General features: G+C 31.8%; 2 protein-coding genes across 5 annotated transcripts; both read left to right on the forward strand.

Moving 5' to 3' along the window:
- On the forward strand, positions 1-4,677 carry LOC113689703 (uncharacterized). 2 transcript variants are annotated; one of them, XM_027207439.2, is made up of 5 exons: positions 1-230; positions 1,877-2,033; positions 2,140-2,301; positions 3,824-3,870; positions 4,149-4,677. In XM_027207439.2, exons 2-5 carry the CDS (start codon positions 1,922-1,924, stop codon positions 4,380-4,382), a joined length of 555 nt encoding a protein of 184 aa, XP_027063240.1. In that variant the 5' UTR covers positions 1-230; positions 1,877-1,921; the 3' UTR covers positions 4,383-4,677. The 2 variants fall into 2 exon arrangements, with proteins under 2 accessions (XP_027063240.1, XP_027063241.1); XM_027207440.2 differs by having other exon boundaries at positions 91-230; positions 1,884-2,033; positions 4,149-4,507.
- A 2,814-nt stretch (positions 4,678-7,491) lies between these two features.
- LOC113688871 (DEAD-box ATP-dependent RNA helicase 15-like) lies at positions 7,492-11,194 on the forward strand. Of its 3 annotated transcripts, none has more exons than XM_072050496.1 (3): positions 7,492-7,527; positions 8,982-9,112; positions 10,169-11,194. In XM_072050496.1, the coding sequence occupies exons 1-3, from the start codon at positions 7,501-7,503 to the stop codon at positions 10,260-10,262; spliced, it is 252 nt and encodes an 83-aa protein (XP_071906597.1). In that variant the 5' UTR covers positions 7,492-7,500; the 3' UTR covers positions 10,263-11,194. The 3 variants fall into 3 exon arrangements, 2 of the variants coding, with proteins under 2 accessions (XP_071906597.1, XP_027062482.1); XM_027206681.2 differs by lacking the exon at positions 7,492-7,527 and adding an exon at positions 8,368-8,865; XR_003448133.2 differs by lacking the exon at positions 7,492-7,527 and adding an exon at positions 8,371-8,865 and having other exon boundaries at positions 8,950-9,112.
- Positions 11,195-20,084: the final 8,890 nt, after the last annotated feature.

Consider the following 20,084-nt stretch of genomic DNA (forward strand, 5'->3'; position numbering starts at 1 on the left):
AGACTAGAAACTCCAAGGTTGGGGACTGTTCTTTCATTACCAAAATTCATCGTCTCCGAACAACTTTCAATCTCTAGCTTCATTTCTAGAAGTCTATATCTTATCAAAAATTGAAGGGAAAACCAGGAGTAAAAAAAGAAAAACCGAAAAGGAACGAGAAAAGGGGGCCTGGCAAGGAACAAAGGAGCAGCCGGAAGTGCCGCCACTCGCGGGAATCAGCCACCACCACCGTGAGTCTTCATCGGGAAATCACTATAAAAATTCCTCAACCCTTTTGTTGCTGTTACTCTGTTATTTTCTGATAATGAAATGTTACGTGTCTTCTTGCCTTTAAATTTCTATGTGGTATTTGTTGAAATTTTAATGCTCTGTGATTGTGTTTGACTTAGTTTAGCTTTCTGCAAAATTTTCTCTGACTACTTCTGAATTTCTTGCAAAATCTGTCTACAATCTGTTTGATAAAAGGCCCAAATGAAAATTTGATTCAAAATAGGTGAATCTCTTGTAGTCTATGCGCGTAAGGGGAGGAATTCCGGCCAGTCTAAAACTGGCCGGAGCCCGTGAGTTCGAGGGTGAAAGAGGTCAAGAGATTTTGGAGTTGATTATTCTGTTTTATTTTATTTCATTTTTATTTTACTTTTGCTGTTTTTTCTGCATTTTGTGAGGGTTTCGCATGTGTGGGAGAGAGAGGGCGAGGCTCCGGCAAGTCTAATGCTCGCCGGAGATGATGATTTCTAGTTTATGGTTAAATTTCCATTGAAGAAGCAAGAATGCAGCATCCTCTGACCGTTTGGAGAAGATGATTATTTCTTCAGAATTGCATCATTAGTCCCTTGGCTTTCCCTTTTGTTGTAATTAATTCCCCAAATTCTAGTACTTTCTAATTTGACCCCATAGTTTACTTTTTTTGTTTTCAATTAAGTCCTTAGTAGTTGTTTAGTTAGCTTTTATATTGATTAGCTTTCCAATTGTCAATTGAGTTGAAGTTAATCTCCATTTTCCATTTTAGAACTGGTGTAACCCATTATGGGGCTTAGGTGCATTTAATTCTTGCAATTTTCTTTTCCCTTTATTTTATTTATTTTCTTTTATTACTTTTTATTGTTGTGGAATGTGATCGAGTGGGCCGCGAGTATGTTGTTCCACGGATTTGCCAATGGAAGTCTTCAAACTAATCATTTTGTTTCACTCTTATGTGTTATGCATGCTTCTATGTGTTTAGATATTTTTATACTTATTAATAGCATGTCATGTGTTTAGCAATAGATTTAACTCATTTTGGTCTTAAAATTAGAAGAATAAAAATTAAACTCGCAATCAGTTTTGTTGAGTGTAGGGAGTGCACAAGGGTAAAACCTTGACCTTCCCTCCTAACAAATGTAGCTCACAAATTCATTTCTCTGATTTCAAAAGACTTGGAGTTGTCTAGTTAAAGGGTTTAATTTGTAATTTTTTAAAAACCAAAATTTTACATTTTTATAGGTGACTCGGAACAACCTAAATTGAATATCAAGTGCAACTTCAAATTTTTTAAAAAACCTTTTTTCCTAAACTTTAATGTGTCTAAATCCATCGCCTTTACCTAGTTTCATTTCAGGCCCTCTTTTTATTTTCCTTATTTTAATTTTGAAAAACCCAAAAATTATTTTTAAAAAATTCCCAAATTTTTATCTTTTTATTTTGAAAAAAAAAGGGCACGACAAGTGGCCATCATGCAAGATCAATATTCTATTTAGTTTTTTGTTTCTTTTTTTCCCCAAAAATTTGAGGAAATATTCTATTTTGCCATTTTTCTTTTGTGTGTACGCGTCTCTTTCTTGGCTCAAATGAAATGTCGTCGTTTAGGAGAAGTGCCTAAAATCTTATTTATGTCAAGTTTTAAGGAGGAATTGAGCTAGTCCGACGGGCATCGTAGATCATCATGGCTAGGGACAGAAAGAGCAAGGAGGAGGAGGAGATTGTTGCTAAGAGGAAAGATAAACGCAAAAGAACAAGTTGGTCTTCATCCCCGGATGCACACCATCGACAAGGAGGTCTACTTACTATCTTCTTCGCTGCTTCTTCCTCCACACAAACACGTACACTGAAAAAAAATAAAACTAAGATTTCCTTGTTAATTATTATGTGCAATTTGAACAGATGAATTGGAAAAACGCAAAAAGCACGCAAGTTCAGGAGGTGAAGAAGAAGCATCCAAGAGGAGGAGGAGGGAAAAGAAAGACAAGTCTAAAAAGTCCAAGCACCACCACAAGTCTCATCATCCTAAATCCTCAAAGCCCCGCCATTCTTCTCATGCTAAAGGTAACTCCTTTCTCTACTGCTCATGCCTTTTTTTATTTTGGCCCTTTATCCCTTTTCTATCCCCTTTCTGCAATTTAACATCATCAGTAGTTATTGTTAATTGAGGGTTCCCAAAGCACTTTAGTCAAATCTCAACTTGGTAACTGCTGCTGAATTCTTAGCCACAAAGTTTGGTCCTTTCGGTGTTTGTTTTGTGTTTATTTGGCCTGGTTACTTAAATTACCTTTTGCTGTCTTCGATACTAGAATTGATGCTAATGGTTTTTATTCTACCTTAGTACTTTTTTTTTTCTTTAAGTCAAATCTAGTTATGCAGGTTTTTCAAGGGTCTTTTCAACTGGTTGCTAATTACTGTATGGTATATGTCATATCCTGACATACACCTACTTGCCTCTGCCATCCTTATTGTTTATATTTGAATAAATAGAACCATGAAATCCTCAGTATGTACTCCGGAATATGCATATTGCTTCCCCACCCATTGGCCACACTTTATCCGTTACTGTCAGTAATTAGACTACTACTTTTTCTTTTCTTCTCGAGCAGGGTTGGAGCCAGGGTAAGGGGAGGAAAGAAGGGAGGGAGTGGGTGGTTGGGAATGGTAGACAACTTAAAACAATATTCTGACCTTGATTGCACTCTTTGCTTAATGCGCATTTCCAGTTCAAAGCTTTCGCCCTTCTTTGGGAAAATTTGTTTCTGCTTTATTCTAGGAATAGCAAACCTATACAAGAAGCAAATTCATAGGTTCAATTCCTACTGGATGCATGCCAATGGGACCTTCCAATAAATAGAACCATGAAATCCTCAGTACTCCGGAATATGCAAATTACTTCCCCACCCATTGCCCATGCTTTATCCATTACAGTCGGTAATCAGACTTGCTTCCTTTTCTCCTCTTCTTGAGCAGGGTTGGAGCCAGGGTAAGGGGAGGAAAGGAGGGAGGGGGTGGTTGGTTGGGAATGGTAGACAACTTAAAACAACATTCTGACCTTGATTTTGCTCTTTACTTCATGAGCATTTCCAGTTCAAAGCTTTCGCCCTTCTTTGGGAAAAATTTGTTTCTGCTTTATTGAACTAGCTGATATAATTGAGAGGTAAAAAGCAAACGCCCTAAATTGGTTGCCATTTTACAGGGTCTTTCAACTGGAATTTTACATGTCTGTAACTATCAATCATACTACTATTTGCTATTACTGGTTTCCTTTTTCCTTTCTAGCTTATTTTGTTAGCATTAAGAGAAACATCAGTTGGTTGAAACTTCTTCCACAGCAAAAGCTTTAGGTGATCTTATGGATTTTATTCAAGATAATTATTATTGCCAACCTGGTTTTAGCGAATAAAACTCTCCATTATTGGAGACTGAGGGTGCATGCAAATAATGGTTCCTGATAGCGTGATAGATGAATAAATTCTTAATCAGACTTTATTTCCTGTGTCTCGCCATAAGTTTGATAATTTTACTCTATTTATTTGAGGCCCTAAGAAATATTTTATCCATGAGAGACTGTTATTTGTTTCAGAGAAGAAGTCTGGTGATAAGCATGCAGATACAAGACACAAGCATGCGGTGAGTTCTTGAATCTACATTTTGAACAATGATTCATTGTTTGACATTTGGCCATTTGGAATTCCATCAGTTGGTCCATTTCAATAACAGCGATTCAGCTTGTAATTTTTACGGTTATATACTGGTGAGATACCTAGAGTTACGTACAATGCGTTGTGTTTAGTTATCACATTCTTTTCAAAGTTGGACTGCTTTTACTCCTGATATTTACAGTTTTTATACTCATTAGAGATTACTCATCTTCCCCCATTTTGTTTTCATCTTTTACCTTGTCTCAGAAATTTAAGCATCAAGAACTCTCCAGCGATGATTACTTTTCCAAGAATAACGAATTTGCTGCCTGGCTGAAGGAAGAAAAACATTTGTTTTTCTCTGATCTTTCATCAGAGTCCGCCCGAGATCTATTTTCGGAGTTTGTGGTACGATGGAACGACTCTGAGCTAGAGCCTCGTTACTATGAAGGCATTGCAGCTGGTCCTCGGACATCCCATAAGTGGAATATTAAGAAGTAGAGAAATATTACATTGTAGGATTACTTTTTCTAATTTCTCTACTGTTCCAGTGAAAACCTGAGGAAAACATCTCTCTCTCCGGGAACAGTCTCCAGAGACAGAGACGTGGCTAGTTTATATCCAAATCCATCCTTTTTTTCATTTCTAGAATTAGCAGGAGGAGCTTTTAGTCTGCATCTGATTAGCAATAGCAAATGTGAGAACTGTCGTAGTAGTGTTGTAATATGGAAAATAAACGATCCGTAAGATGTAGCATGTATCTTTAACTAGTTTCAATTTGTATTCATTTTGGAAAGGGTTGAGAGTTGCTCTCCGCTTGGAGCCCCATTATATCATACTCTGTAATTGCTGCAACTCAAGCATCTTACCAACGTTGGTGATGTTAAGTGATCATACTGAACTACAGAGGTCATTTTTGCCCAGTAGAGCCCATAAATGTACAAGTATTCACTTCGTAATCAGTTTCTGAACAATAATATGGAAACCTTTAGGCAGCATGTTTCTCCTTTGGATTGGCCTATTTTTTAAAAACAAGTTTTTCAAATAAAATATTACAGTAATATATAAATAAAAATAATTCAAAAATTATCTTATTTATGTAATATATCAAATATTTTAAAAAATATCTATAATAAAAGTGTTTTATATACGCTGCTAAGTTATCGTATCTCATTTTAGTATTAAAATGGAACAAAATTAGAATAGTTCTGTTGAAGAAGCATCTACCACAAGAATACACGTCATGAATTTAATAATTTTCTACTGAAAACGGCACCAAAAGGCATGCTTGGTAAGGAGCGTCAACTTTTTTCTTTTGGATGGAGTTGTAATTATTCTTTGGACTGTCTTCCATAAGCTGTGACAATGATATGAATTTAGTTTATTGACTTGTTTTTTCTTTGCAGGATTGTCTTTTGCTTATCAGCTTTTGTATCTACTAGATGCTACTGGGTTCTACTCTTTAGGATTACACATACTTGGGATTCATGTTTGTCGAGCTACAGGGCAGGAGCTGGTACTTATTCTAGGTATGTGTCATGTGGACTGATCTATTAGATCTACTGTCATCCTTCTTGTCTCTGGACTATCTTTGCTATCTATATCAGTTTACAACTTGGTAATTCATACTTATATAGGATCTTGCATGGAAATTCATGCATATTTTCAAGCCATTAATGTTTCTTACTACAAACTTTTTGTTTCTATGTGTATTTGAACTATCAAACTGACACTTGACAAGGTGCATTTTCATATAAGTCCTATATTTCTCTCCACGGAGCTGGTAGTTTGAGGAAAATATCAAATAAGAAAATTTGTATTTAAAATGGAGAAGGTGTTAATTTATTCAATCAAATAACTCTTAGACATACTTGTAGTTGTTAGTTGAATCAGTTGAGCCATCTTTAAACCTTTCTTTAGGACCTAGCAGTGCATTTATGATGGATTGGTGTCAGTTATGTTTCTACTTATTGCCGTCCATTTCTTTGAGCATGGGCACTTCTTTTGTCAAGGTAGATGGATACATCTTCAAGAATTTCTAAAATCAGGAGCCACAAACGTGAGAGACTCCGTGGCCCCCCTTGGCTGAAGGTATGTGATTCCATATTTCTTAATGGTTTTATGCTGATACTTCGGATATTGTTAATAGTCCGAGATTACATGGAGCAATTACCATGGTTATTCAAGCATTGTGCATCTAAATGCCTATCATGCTATCTATCATATTTTTGAACCTCAACAAATTTGGCTCTAAGATTCTAGTGGTTGTCATCTTTTTGAAACTATAAATTCAATGACTATTTTGAAGGTTCTATGTATAATAACTTGGCTCTTTGCATTCAGGCACTTCAAGGTGCACTTTCTAAGCAGTATGTATGCAGTTCTTGACTATGCACAAATTTGTTTAGTTGATGCAGTCTTTTTCTTTAAAGTAATTGCACTTCACCGAGATTATTTCAAATCCTGCATTAGCAAATTTTTTTGATTCTTTCTTTATCTTCATGTCATTGTCTTATCATCATTGGTTCATTTGATTTTTCTGTTGGTTTCATCTTCTTCTTTATTTATTTTAAAGTCCCCTTCGTTTGGGGACTGTTTTTCATTATATTAAAAACTCTGTTTGTTTCAGATTTGATCATGTTGAATCATGCACCTAATTAGTTGTTTTTTTCCCATTATTGTCCTGTACTCTCTCTCTCTCAAAGAAACACAGACAGCCACACAAGATACCGAATAAAATCCATGACTTTTCGTTATTGATGTGAATGTCAGATGATGGAATGGTGGTACCAATCTGCTGAGGAGAGAATGTTATTGGTGGCTTGTTAAGACTATATTTTCTTGCATGTAGGATATTCCCCTTGCAGTTGGACAATTAATGAGGGTTACATTTGATTCTTAGCTTTAGTTTTTTTGGGCGGGGATAGAAGCTGATGTGAGGTATTTGCTTTGGTTCATCCCCTACCTCAGGTCTTCATGCTTCTGCTGTGATTGTTGATCAAACAAGGTGTGCTGTCTCACAAACTAAGAGAGATCATACACTGATTTCCTCTGATGTACTTGTTCAATCTGAAGTTATTTTGGGGAAAGAAAAGATTGACGTCAGTTATGAGTCCGCTTCTTAAGTGGTGTTTGAGTTCTAACATCTGCATATTCGATGATGTCTGGCTTAATACGTTTCCTTCTATATTAGATTTCATTACCTTCACATTGGACTTTATGCATTTGATCATTAGGAACTTATCTTCTCACAGTTAGCTTGTTCAAGTAACATGTGCAATAGGCACCTATAATTTTCAAAGGGATTGGTCACTGGCTGAACCCAAAAAATGATTTGGTATTTTAGGCTGCAATTGTCTTTTGCTTCATTCAACTTGATTCTGCTTCAAGATCTATATGCAAACTCATTTTTCTTTTATTTTTTTACTTTTAGGTTCTGAAGGTGCTTTCGGCCTCTTCTGAAGCAGATTATGCTAATCTAAACTCAAAGCTGTCAAGTCCTCCATCTCTTTGTAGATCTGATATTTGATTAATTTCAGTTCTACAGGCATATTCTGGAGGCTTGAGTGTGTCCTTGACAGGGTCAGATGGCAGAGTCTTGGGTGGCAGAGTTGCAGGAATGCTTATGGCTGCTACACCTGCACAGGTACTGTTTTATTCTTCTTTCTGTTAGTGGTACGTGTGCGTAGTTCTGGCTATACTATCTGTTTGTCTCTTGCATGTGGTTGTTGGTAGCTTCGTTGCAAATGGGAAAAAGCCAAAAGGATCAACTGCTGCAGCAACCCCAAGCTTGTTGAGTTTTGGTAATCCAGTTATAGGAGGCAGTCCTCCCTCCCAGGGTGCATCCAGTGATTCATCAGATGACAATTGGTAGTCCACTTAATCGTAGCTCAGGGCCTTACAATAATGCCCAAACAATCCAGAACATTCCAATGTACACGAACATGTGCTGGCCAAACTCCACTCTCAAGATGCATCCAAATTGACATCATATTTCTTGGTTCTTGACTTGTATAGTTGATGCACCAAGGTTAGGGGTTGACTAAAATGCTAATAGGCAGATTATAGGGCTTTTTGTTTTCCTTTACGAGCGCAATCATATTGGTGTTGTGTTATAATAATATATATTTCTTCTGAAAAAGACACCAATATATATATATATATATATATATATATGTATGTATATAAAATATTTCATTTCGTTATTTTAGAATATTTATTCTTAACAAACTACCTATCCAGTTTGGATTAGCTATTTTTGGGGGTGTTTTTAAAAAATTTTACCATAGCAGAATTTTTATAGTATATTTTAAAAAATATTTTGAAATATTTAAGAGTAGAAGAGTTTTTAAAATATATTTTGAGATATTTTTTTAAATATTAACAAAAATTTAGACTACTTTTGAAAGTATTTTTTAGAGTATTTTTTAAAAATTTTAATAGGATTTGAAAAACTCTTTAATCCGAATAGCGCTAATTGGGCATTTTTTTATTCATTCCAACGCGCATCGCGCGGTTAATGCCTCCTGGTCTATCCTGAACTCCCAAACTAAGCCTAAGGACTTTGAGAGAGAATAGAAGGGTTTGCGGCGTTTTCTGGAAAAACTGATATGCTCGGAGATTATTGTTGACGAAGAAGAAGAAAGGTCGAAGAAGGCCTGAAAGTCTAGGGCTTGTAGCGGGGAAAATTGATAGGCATGTGGATTCTTAAAGCGCCTGATAATTTTTTTCCCGAATTTGGGAAAAAATTAATTTCATGATGCTTTAATTATATATAGTTTTCAATCTGAATCTATCAATTTTTGCTGCTCGCCCCCTGATCTCTCCTTTCTCCCTCTCTCTTTCTCTCTCTCTCTCTCTCTCTCTCTCTCTCTCTCTCTCTCTCTCTCACACTCTCTCTCTCTCTCTATATATATGGGTCTCTGTTGGTAATCGGTTTTTCCATCGCTGCCCGCCGGACCTGGTGATGAGATCTTCTCTGAAGGTTCTTTTTATTTTTTTCGATAATTTTTTCCCTTCTCTTGTGGTTTAGTTATTGTCTTACTATTTATATTTGACTTTTTTGTAGTTCGATTTTTTGGTTTGTTTTGGTGGCTGCAGAGCAGCCGCAGAATAATGGGAGAGACGAAGGAGAACGATGCCTACGAGGAGGAGCTTCTCGACTATGAGGAAGATGGCGAAAAAGCCCCTGACTCCGTCATCGCTAAAGTCAACGGCGAGTCCGTTAAAAGGTCAGCTCCTTTACCTCAAATCTCAATCTTCTAGAACTACATTTGTGTAGTTTTATCCGCTATAAAATTTAATTTCGGTTTTGTAGCTGTAGATGTCTCGATTTGCCAATATCAGTTTTGAGTTTTCCATTTTTTCATTGCTTGTGTTTGGGTGTTTTGTTTTGGTCATAAGTCGCCCCCCCCCCAAAAAAACCAAAAAAAAAAAAAAAGGAACAAAAGCAAACCCAACAACAAAAAATAAAGAAGAGCAGCAGCTCTTCTGTTCATAAGTTTCATGATTTGTAGTTTTTCGTTGCTCACATCTTTAGGTTTTTTTCTTGACTTTGTACCTGTCCTGATCTAGTAAAAAGTTATCATCCTCTTTTTTTTTTCACTTCACGGGTAAATGTAGGGAGACACGGAAGAATGGTAATTTTATTGACTCATTCTGCTCATCTTTTTTTCCCCTTGTGCAATTGAGCTTACTTGTTGGAGGGTACTGAATTCACTGAAAGACGGATCTTTTGGTTGTTGCTGCTTTCTTTTGGATGATTCAACAATCAGTATAGTTGAAGTTACTTGTTTTGACATTTTGTGAAGTATTGAATTTCTCTAGGATAACAAAATGAAGTGCTATTAAGTTTCAGATTTTGTGGTCCTTGTCTTTGAGATGGCCTTTATAGGAAGCAGCGGAAGTGTGAGTGATATGTTTTGACATATTGCAAAGTATCTAATTTGCTTGGACCATGAAATGGAATATTTATCTTTGGTTCTTTATTCTGGATAAAGCTTGACCTTCATCACATTTTAGTTATATAGGAATCCTTAGAACCCATTTTGTTTGCTGTGTGTTCTGCCGTTTCTGTTGTAATTATGAAGTTTGTGTGTTTATGATCATTATCTAAGATTGGTGACGGTATGTTTGCAATCATTTGCAAAAAGTGTTGGATTTGTAGACCATGCCTGGCGTTGCATTTATATTGGAGCTACATGTTTATGTAGCTCTCTCCAAGCTTTTGCATGTTTTGCACATGCAAAAACCTGTGTCTTACTAAGTTGTTAAATTTCTTACTGCAGAGGCTACGTTCGTACTTGGTATCGACAGCTCCGGATTCCAAGACTTGCTACTGAAGCCACAGCTTCTGCGTGCTATTGTGGATTCTGGGTTTGAGCAATCCTTCCGAAGGCAAGTTACAACCATCTCTTTGGGTGTTTGGAATCTTCTACATCATCATAATGCAGAGATTCGTCGTCCCTATGGTTGAACTAATTTCAATGGAAAATAATTTAAAGCCCAATCCAATAACCAAAGGGGCTTATCAACAGGAGTGGTTTCTATTGAGTGGTAACTATTTAGCCTAGTAACAACTACAAGATAAAGGTTACAACCCAAGAGCCTCAATAGCTAGCGAATCCCATGTATTGATTAATATGTTGGGTTATGAGTTTGACATAATTCAATATGATCCAATCTAAAGTTAGGCGGGTTAGATATAATTCATGTAAGTGAAAATCTAATATTAACCTGTCCAATTGCTAGGTATAATCTTTCCCTTTCTTTTTAACTTTTTTTTTTGGGTGGATTTAGCTGGATTTTTATTTTCCCCTTTCTCCCACTCTCTTTTAAAACCTAAAAAGGACATAAAAATGAAAAATGAAGAAAACTTTTGGGCCTAGTCTAATATGGAGGACAGAGATAAGCCTATTAAGTGGCCCACTATCCTACTAGTCCATCAAAAAGCAACTTCATGCCCAAAATTCCAAGCAGCCCACCTCTAAGAGCAAATAAATTTAAATCCAAATGGTGAATTAGCAAAGCCCTAAATATGTATATTGCCGTTTTAAGCCATTGTTAAGACTTTGAGAGAGAATAGGAGAGTTTGCAGCGTTTTCTGGAAAAACTGATATGGTCGGTGATTATTCTTGACGGAGAAGGAAGGTTGAAGAAGGCCTGAAAGTCTAGGGCTTGTAGCGGGGAAAATTGATAGGCATGTGGATTCCTAAAGCGCTTGATGATTTTTTTCCAGAATTTGGAAAATATTAATATAATGATGCTTTAAATATATATAGTTTTCAATCTGAATCTATCAATTTTTGCTGCTCGCCCCCTGATCTCTCTCTCTCTCTGTATATATGGGTCTCTATTGGTAATCAGTTTTTCCATCGCTGCCCACCGGATTTGGTGATGAGATCTTTGAGGGTTCTTTTTCATTTTTTTGGATATTTTTTTTCCTTTTCTTGTGGTTTGGTTATTATTCTCTTATTATTTATATTTTGACTTTTTTGTGGTTAGATTTTTAAATCTTAATTTTGGGTGCTCTTTTTTTTTCTTTTTTTAAGTAAAAATTTTGTGCTTTTTTGTAGGGGTTCTATAATGCGGTTTTACTTTTTAGGTAATATTCGTTGGGATTTTATTTTTTTATTTTTGGAATTTTTACGAATTATTGAAGTTTTACATTTTTTATGAGAAAATTAGACAAAAAAATAAATGCTAAAACAATAAATCATGATGTCGTTAAGAGTAGTGTATTCTCAAGGCGTCTAGTCATCTTTCATTCTTATACATGACGTGTAACGTGCGTTTTAATGGAATAGAAATTTAAAAATCAGATTTGTATATAAGTGCTTTTGGAAAGTCATTTTCCCTAAAAAATTTTATACATTTTTAGTTATCTTTTTACTTCACAAATATCGAATGGTTATGGTACATTTTTTTTTTGGATTAATCTTTCCTATATTGATAGTGTATACACTATCAGCGTTAGATTAATGACAATTATGTAAAATTTAAATTTAAAATTCAACTTTTACACATGTCATGAATCCAACGATAATAGTGTATACACGGTTAGTGTATATAAAATTTACTTTTTTTTTTTTATAAAAAATTTAGAAAATAACAATCCAAATGATAAGTTTTCAATTTTGAAATATTGGTTTGGATCAATCAAATTATAGAGATTTACAATTTTCTTTTTATAAGATTACTTGGAACCTTCAATTGTAAGATAAATATAATTCTCATGGGAAAGGCACACCCATCATCGCTGGCATGCATGCACAAATACGCACATGATATAACGACATTTTTTTTGTAATAAAAAATTAAAGTTTTTTTTAAAGGAAGTTTTTGAAAAGTTATAATGATATAAACTCATAATACAAACAAATCACTAGTGGTTAGAATTATTAACCATACAGTATAATTGTGAACACCTCTCTAACTCAACATGATCGTTGGTCATGTGGCAACTGGAGATTGGCTGTTGGTGATGTGGCATTTGGTAGTGCCTGTTATATTGTTTGAGGGTATTTCTTTCCCCTGGTAAATTAAACGGTGTCGTATTCCTGTTCCTTCTCTATCTTTCAAAATGTAACAACATAGCAACATAAATTGATTTCAAGAGCTCTTGAAGACTATTGGTACGTTTGGATTGGTGTTTTTGAGCCTGTTTTTGAAAAACTGTTTTTCACATTCCAAATGCTACAGTAAATGTGTATTTCAAAAATAACTTCAAAAACACCAATCCAAACAATATATCAAAAACAACTCCAAATATATTTCAATTATGCATATTTAATTTGTATATTTTAATAAGTATATTTCAATTTGTATATTTTAATTATGTATTTTATATGTATATTTCAATTATATTTTAATATATTTTAATTATATATTTTAATATGTATATTTCAATTATGTATTTTAGTATGTATATTCAATTATGTATATTATATATAAATATATTTATTTCAATTATGTATAATATTATATATATTATGTCAATTGAAATAAATATTATATATTTATATAAATACATTTATTTATGTATAAATTTATACATATATTTATGCAATTTTGTTTTATAATATATATTAATATGTATATTTCAATTATGTATATTATATATAAATTATATTAATATTAATGTATATTATATATATTATACATTTCTAATATTATATATTTACATATACATATCATAAATATTTTATTTTATTTAAAATATATTTTTATATATTTATAATATATTTACATAAATATTATATGTTATATAAATTATATATAATATAATATATTATATATTATACATTTATATAAATGTACATTTATACATAATTTATAAATATTTATGTATATTTATAATATACATTTATATTATATATTATATATTATATAATACATTTATACATTTATATTAATATACATAATATTAATTTTACATTTATACATAATATTAATACATGTATACATTTATATTAATTATATTAATACATTTCAACATAATATTAAAACATATTTATAATATATTAATTTATACATTTATATAATATTCATTTATAATTTATACATTTTTAATAACATACACTTATACATTTAAATATATATTTATATTATGTATTATATATAATATAATACATTTATACATTTATATTAATATACATAATATTAATTTTACATTTATACATAATATTAATGCATATATACATTTATATTAATTATATAAATACATTTCTACATAATATTAATATATATTTATAATATATTAATTTATACATTTATAATAATATACACTTATAATTTATAATATATTTATAATATTCATTTATAATTTATACATTTATAATAATATACACTTATACATTTATAAATATATTTATATTATGTATTATATAGAATATAATACATTTATATATTTTTATATGAATATATAAATATATTTATTTATAAATGTATTATAAATGCATAAATGTATATTTATATAAAAAATTATAATTTATACATTTATACATTTATAATTTATAATTTATAATAATATACATTTATACATTTGTAAATATAAATGTATTATAAATGCATAAATGTATATTTATATAAAAATATAAAAATCATAATATTCTAAAAATACTCAAAAATATGTTTCAAAAATACCTCTAAAAATAATCCAAAAAAATCTACAGTAAAAGTTTTTCATATAGTTTTTGAAAAACAACCCCAAAAACAACTAATCCAAATGGACTTGTTTTTCAGATTCGAAATGCTACAGTGGTGTTTTTGAAAAACAACCCCAAAAACAGCTAATCCAAACGGAGCCTATGTTTTCAGAATCGGACCGGGTATCGACTCCGTCAAATTCAGGGATCAATGGATTCAACCGAGTTCGATAGGAGTTGAACCAGATGACGTCATAAATAAAATTTATTTAAAAATTAAAATATTATATGTAAAATATCTAATAATATGTTTATATTAATAAAGGTATATTCATATATATTTGATGTTTTAAATATATTTAACAAGAAAATACAAAGAAATTAGAACAATCAAGTAACAATTTATATTATTTAATGAGCATTAATAAGTTTAGAATTAAAATTATGGACTTAATTGAAAAACAATACCAAACTTTAAGAAAATATTGATAAAGTATGAAATATTTGAGGTATATTAATAATTTTTAACAATTTAGGGGTCAAAGCATAATATTGAAAAAGTTTGAGTTTTTGCTTTTGAAAAAACTGTTTGAACCGGAAAATCCGATTTTTTTGTGTCAAATCCGGTTTTTGACTGGATTTTTACTTACCCGATTTTGAAGCATGACTCGGACCGGACACTTGGCCGGTTCTCGGTTCGATCGGTCGAATCGATCGATCTGGTCCGAGTCTGAAAACACAGCTTGAAGACCGGTTCCTATTACTTTTGTCCTGTAAAATTATAATTTAATAGAATTATAATCACAAATGGTTAGAATTATAATTTAATAGTACTACAATAACCACACATCCAATGAGAGAAGAAACTTACGTTAGTGAGGCTTAAACCTAAAAGTTAAGAGTCTGGATCCTCAACCGTAATTGTCAAATTATAGCCCGAATCTAATAATTATCTGTATCGGTTGTTTTGTCTGGTTACACATTGCAAGTTCACCAAAAGCCATTCTTCATGCTTATATACGTAGGAAGGTATTGCAACTAATTCATACGCTTGCTATTATCGAGTGAACAATGATGGGTAGCATCACTCACTTGGTATGCGAAAATATTCGTAATGGAAAGCCTCTTCGCCTAGATTACATTTTTCATCCAGAATGGTGGGAAAAATTTTTGCTCCGTTTAATTAGCCGTTTTTTAGGATATTTTTGAAAAATTTTACTATAGCAAGTGTATATGAAAAATTTTTACTATAAAAATTTTTAAAAATATTTGATATATTATATGAATGAGATATTTTTTGAGTTGCTGTGTATTACTGTATCATTGTATTTGAAAAACTTGTTTTTTGAAAAATTGACCAATCCAAACGGATTATTCCCGAATGTGGTTGATAAGTCAATATATAAGTGTTTACTCGGTTTTCAATATTTTGTATAATCAAAATATAAGTGTGAGAATGGAATATATTAAATACAAATCTGACTTAATTGCCTTGGATTAGTTTATAGGACATAATATGTTATATTACATATTTTTTATTCATTCTGTAATAGTATTTGTTTGTTTACTTTAAATTTTGATAGTTTTAATTCGAACATAAATGAGGATTGGTACTGAAATTCTTTAATTGTAATACTTGATTCATTTTAATATATAGGTTTTTAAGTTAAAATTTGAATTTAACAGCAATATAATTAGTAATGTAAAATATAAATTACATGAAGTCAAATAATTATCATTTATTTTTAACCTATTTTCAATTTTGATAAGATTCAAAAGAAATTCTTGCACAATAGTTCAAAAGTCAAAGAATAAAGTATCTTAAAACATTTGTTTCCTGGTATAAAAGAAAATAATTATTTTAAATACAAAGAAAATTGAATATTATGAAAAATTATATTCAAATATTAATTGAGCTTATAAATAGTCTTAAGATATCATGATGAAGTGTAAAAATTTATAAGAACAAATTTGGCATCCTATTATTTAGGCATTCTAGAATTAAGGTGGAAAGGACTTTCCCCAAAATTTTTTTTGAGAGATGGGATTCCAAGAAAAAGTTGGGATGAACATTTTAAGAGCAAATGATTTTTCCACTTAAATGAATCATCCCAAACGCTAGAATGGAATGAACGAGTTAAAAAGGTCTTTCCTTCTCTGAGCATTCTTATGTATCGGACGAGAGTCAATGTATGACATGTTACATGAAGCACAAAGAGCATGCAATATTTTTGCTTTCAAACAAAAAAAAAATAAAAATAGATAAAAGTGATTTGGGTTTATTTTAAGGATTAATCTTTTCTACAGTGACAGTGTATACACTATCAGCGTTGGATGAATGATAAATATGCAAAATTTGAATTTGAAATTCTACTTTTGCATACATGTCATGAATCTAACGATGATAGTGTATACACCGTCAGTGTAAGAAAGATTTACTCTTATTTTAACCCCTTAATACTATTTCTTTTTTACTTTATTTTTAAAATTGTTAGTCAATTTTAATATTGTACAATGATAATGTTAAAAAGATATTTATATCCTTAAGGATTAATTACAGTATATTTTTTTAAAGTATGTAGTGTTTTGCGCTTTATCTCGTAACATTATTTGTTTCCTTCAATTTGTTAAACTTTGCCAACATATAAATTTGGCACTGATCTTGCATGAAAGTTCAAAAAAGAATTGGATAAAAGTTCTATATGGGTAGAATTGTGATAGAACTCATATAGAATGAGGTCTCACTTTGTTTTAAAATATAAATCAACCACTTTGGTGATCCAAAATAGTTGAAAACAAAAAACATACAACAAATAACCACTATAGGCACATGCTGGAATTTGTAGAATACAATGCAATTGTTTTTAGTGAATTGGAAAGACAACTAAATTGTTTTTATTGAATTTGGTTCAACTAAACTGAAGTAATAGACTTGCCCACTTAGTAGGGAAGACAAGAAGGTGGCTTTGGGGAGGAGGAGCCCTTCCTCACCCCCGCCCTATTTTGATTTTTCAAAAATAATAGTTTAACATGAAACCACATTGCCATTGTAAAGTAGCATGAGATTTGGTGCTTTACCACATAACCTTCATAGTTAAACAAATTAAGAGAAAAAAAAGTGATATTAGGAGATAAAGCGCAAAACACTCCACACTTAAAAAATATATAATGTAATTAATTCTTAAAAATATAAATATCTTTTTAACATTGTCATTGTACAATATTATAATTGACTAATAGTTTTGGAAATAGAGTAAAAAAGAAATAGTGTAGGGGTTAAAGTAAACACAAATCACTTTATCTTTTTATTTATTTATGTATTTTTGTTTTTGTTTTTGTTTGAAAACGAAAATATTCCCCATAGTTTAACAAATTAACGGGAAAAAATGATATTAGGAGATAAAGTGCAAAACATTCTACACTATAAGAAAATATACTGTAATTAATACTTAAGGATATAAATATCTTTTTAACATTGTCATTGTACAATGTTAAGAAGGTCGTAATGGTTGTTCTAGGTCAGATTAGTTTGTATTGAAAAGGTATTTGAGTATTGAGATAATGGGAGGTGTGTGTCTGTATGAGTGATATATATATATATATATATTTTAGTGGCAAGTACTAATGCTATATATGTAATTTGGAATGTTTTGGATGATTATTTGGATTTGGTACTTATGCTTGGATGGTTGTTAAGAATTAAACTTGTTGATTTGTGCAAAGTGTGGAAGAAAATGATTAAGCATACTATATTTTGCTTTCTTAGTTTTGCACAAAATGGCAATTTAGGATTTTTGAGAGAAAATATAACTTGTTGGATCTGTATTGTTATATAATATAACAATAAAAGTAGGAGATGTATGTGTAATTTTTAAAACTTGAGGGGAGCTCTTTATAATTATTAAAAATCATAGGGGAGGTTTGTGAAATTGTCTCATCTATAAAGGATCAACAGAAATACTTACAAATATATACATGTGTATATACACACATTTATATATCACTATGTGTGCGCGGTAAATGGATTGTGATTTTGTCAAAAAAATAAAAAAGAAAAAATACGCTTTAATTTTGGTAAGCTGTCAATCCGTTAGACAACACTTGTGGTAAGTAGAACAATTATTTGTTAATAATTTGATCACAATAACGTCATATGCTTGAATCTAGATCAATTTTTAGTTATAAACAGAATTTGAATGAGGCAAACTCTACATTACGCCTTGAATACCAAGTGTGGAGCAGGAAGAAAGTTTCTTTGCATTACTAAAGAAGAAACATCAACGCATAATTTTGTTTGAATTCTATATTTTAATTCAATCAATACAATTGTATTTTGCTTACATCATAACCAGTTGCAACTATTAATGCGTAGTTCTGATGGTTATTGGTAAGGAGCAATTTATATTTGAACCACCGGTGTTATTGATTTATATTTTAATATTATCACTATCTCCTCTTGTTCTTTTTTTGATTAATAAAATAGAATAATTTTATTAATCATGAGATCAAATCTGCAACAAGTGTAGAACAAATAAAAAATGGAGGAGAGTTTCTCTATATACAAGAATCTAAAAGATTAACAGCATACTTAACAAGGTTATGAGTAGGAACATTAAACGACCTAGAAATCCATGAAACTTCCCAACATATGAAATCTTGATATAAGACAATGGTATCATCAATCAACAAATCACATGATGAATCGTCAGATTCCAAACGGTTCAACATTTTGATGACTTCTGTGAATCTCGTTCCAAAACAATCTTATTGAAACTCAAATCATGTAGTAATTGAATAGCATGTTTGGCCGCATATGACTCAACCACATTTGGTTCCAATATCCCAAGAATTTTTTTGGAAAGGTCAGCAATGAAACTTCCTTTATCATCTCGGATAATAACACCAACCCCTGATGATTTATCATCCATAAACACAGCTCCATCAAAGTTTGCCTTAACAAAACCTGCATTGGGTCGTATCCAATGACCTATTGATAACCTTGATTGAAGAGAGGTAGGCGTATTGAACTTATCTTTGGAATTTGCTTCATGGAATTGATCCAGGAATGCTATGGATAGGAAGACCAAGCTAAGAGGATCTTTGTAGGGCCTATCAAAGATCGCTCCATTCCGATTATTCCATAAATTCCAAAGAATAACATCCACCAATTCCATCTCTTTGCTTGATAGTCGCAAAAGAAGGTTGGGAAGCCAAGATGTAATCTGATCAGCAGATTACAGTCGAACTTTCTGGTTTAAGAAACTAAGCGCCCATGATTGCACAGCTGTAGGACAAGTTAAGAAGGTATGATCAATATCATCAACTGGAGCGAGACATAAAGGGCAAGAGGTATCTACATGGAGCCATTTAGTATTGAGTTTTGTGCTGGTTCGCAGCATATCTTTACATGCCTCCATAAGAAAATTTTAATTTTCTCAGGGAAAATTCAAGTGCCAAAGCCGAGACCAAACACTTTGCTCTAGAGTACTACTACTTGATGGCAAATTCTCCCAATTAGAAGATTGCTACTAGATCAAGTGATACGCACTCTTCACAGTAAAAGATCCATTTTTTGAAAAGTGCCAGATTAGCTTATCCCTATTGTGAGTGTCTTCAATTGGAATGCTTTGAATTAATTCAATCTCCTCGGGCCAAAAAATTTCCTGCAATAAGCCACAATCTCCTCTTGTTCTATTTATGACTTGCTGCACATTGTTTAATTCTCTATTCTAAAATTTTTTGAATTATACTCACCTAGAACTTTCAGCCAAAATTTTCAGAAGTTTCGTGCAAAGTTTGAGCAACTTTATATGTTACCCAAGTAAAATTTATTTGAGTGTGGCAATATATTCTATGTATAGTATTTTACAATTTTAATAGGTAACACGGGATTTGACCAGGATCCTTAATTTTTTGTTATTGATGAAAAAGAAAGAAATATACAAGAGGGAATATAGAGTCTTATGTCTTTTGAGTATATCCAAAGCAAATATATGTATGGGCATGCTATCCAGTGCAATTGCACAGAAGATTTATAGTATAATTAGACGTAAATGAG

The sequence above is a fragment of the Coffea arabica genome, chromosome 5c, assembly GCF_036785885.1.
Source record: "Coffea arabica cultivar ET-39 chromosome 5c, Coffea Arabica ET-39 HiFi, whole genome shotgun sequence".
In the NCBI taxonomy this organism is placed as follows: Eukaryota; Viridiplantae; Streptophyta; class Magnoliopsida; order Gentianales; family Rubiaceae; genus Coffea; species Coffea arabica.

Excerpts from the sequence above, each read along its gene's own strand:
- LOC113688871 (XM_072050496.1), top strand. The coding sequence starts at position 7,501 with ATGCTTATGGCTGCTACACCTGCACAG. Across the intron at positions 7,528-8,981 it reads TGGCTGCTACACCTGCACAG|AGCAGCCGCAGAATAATGGG; the intron begins GTACTGTTTTAT and ends TGGTGGCTGCAG. Across the intron at positions 9,113-10,168 it reads AACGGCGAGTCCGTTAAAAG|AGGCTACGTTCGTACTTGGT; the intron begins GTCAGCTCCTTT and ends TTCTTACTGCAG.
- LOC113689703 (XM_027207439.2), top strand. The coding sequence starts at position 1,922 with ATGGCTAGGGACAGAAAGAGCAAGGAGGAGGAGGAGATTGTTGCTAAG. Across the intron at positions 2,034-2,139 it reads TGCACACCATCGACAAGGAG|ATGAATTGGAAAAACGCAAA; the intron begins GTCTACTTACTA and ends CAATTTGAACAG. Across the intron at positions 3,871-4,148 it reads ATACAAGACACAAGCATGCG|AAATTTAAGCATCAAGAACT; the intron begins GTGAGTTCTTGA and ends ACCTTGTCTCAG.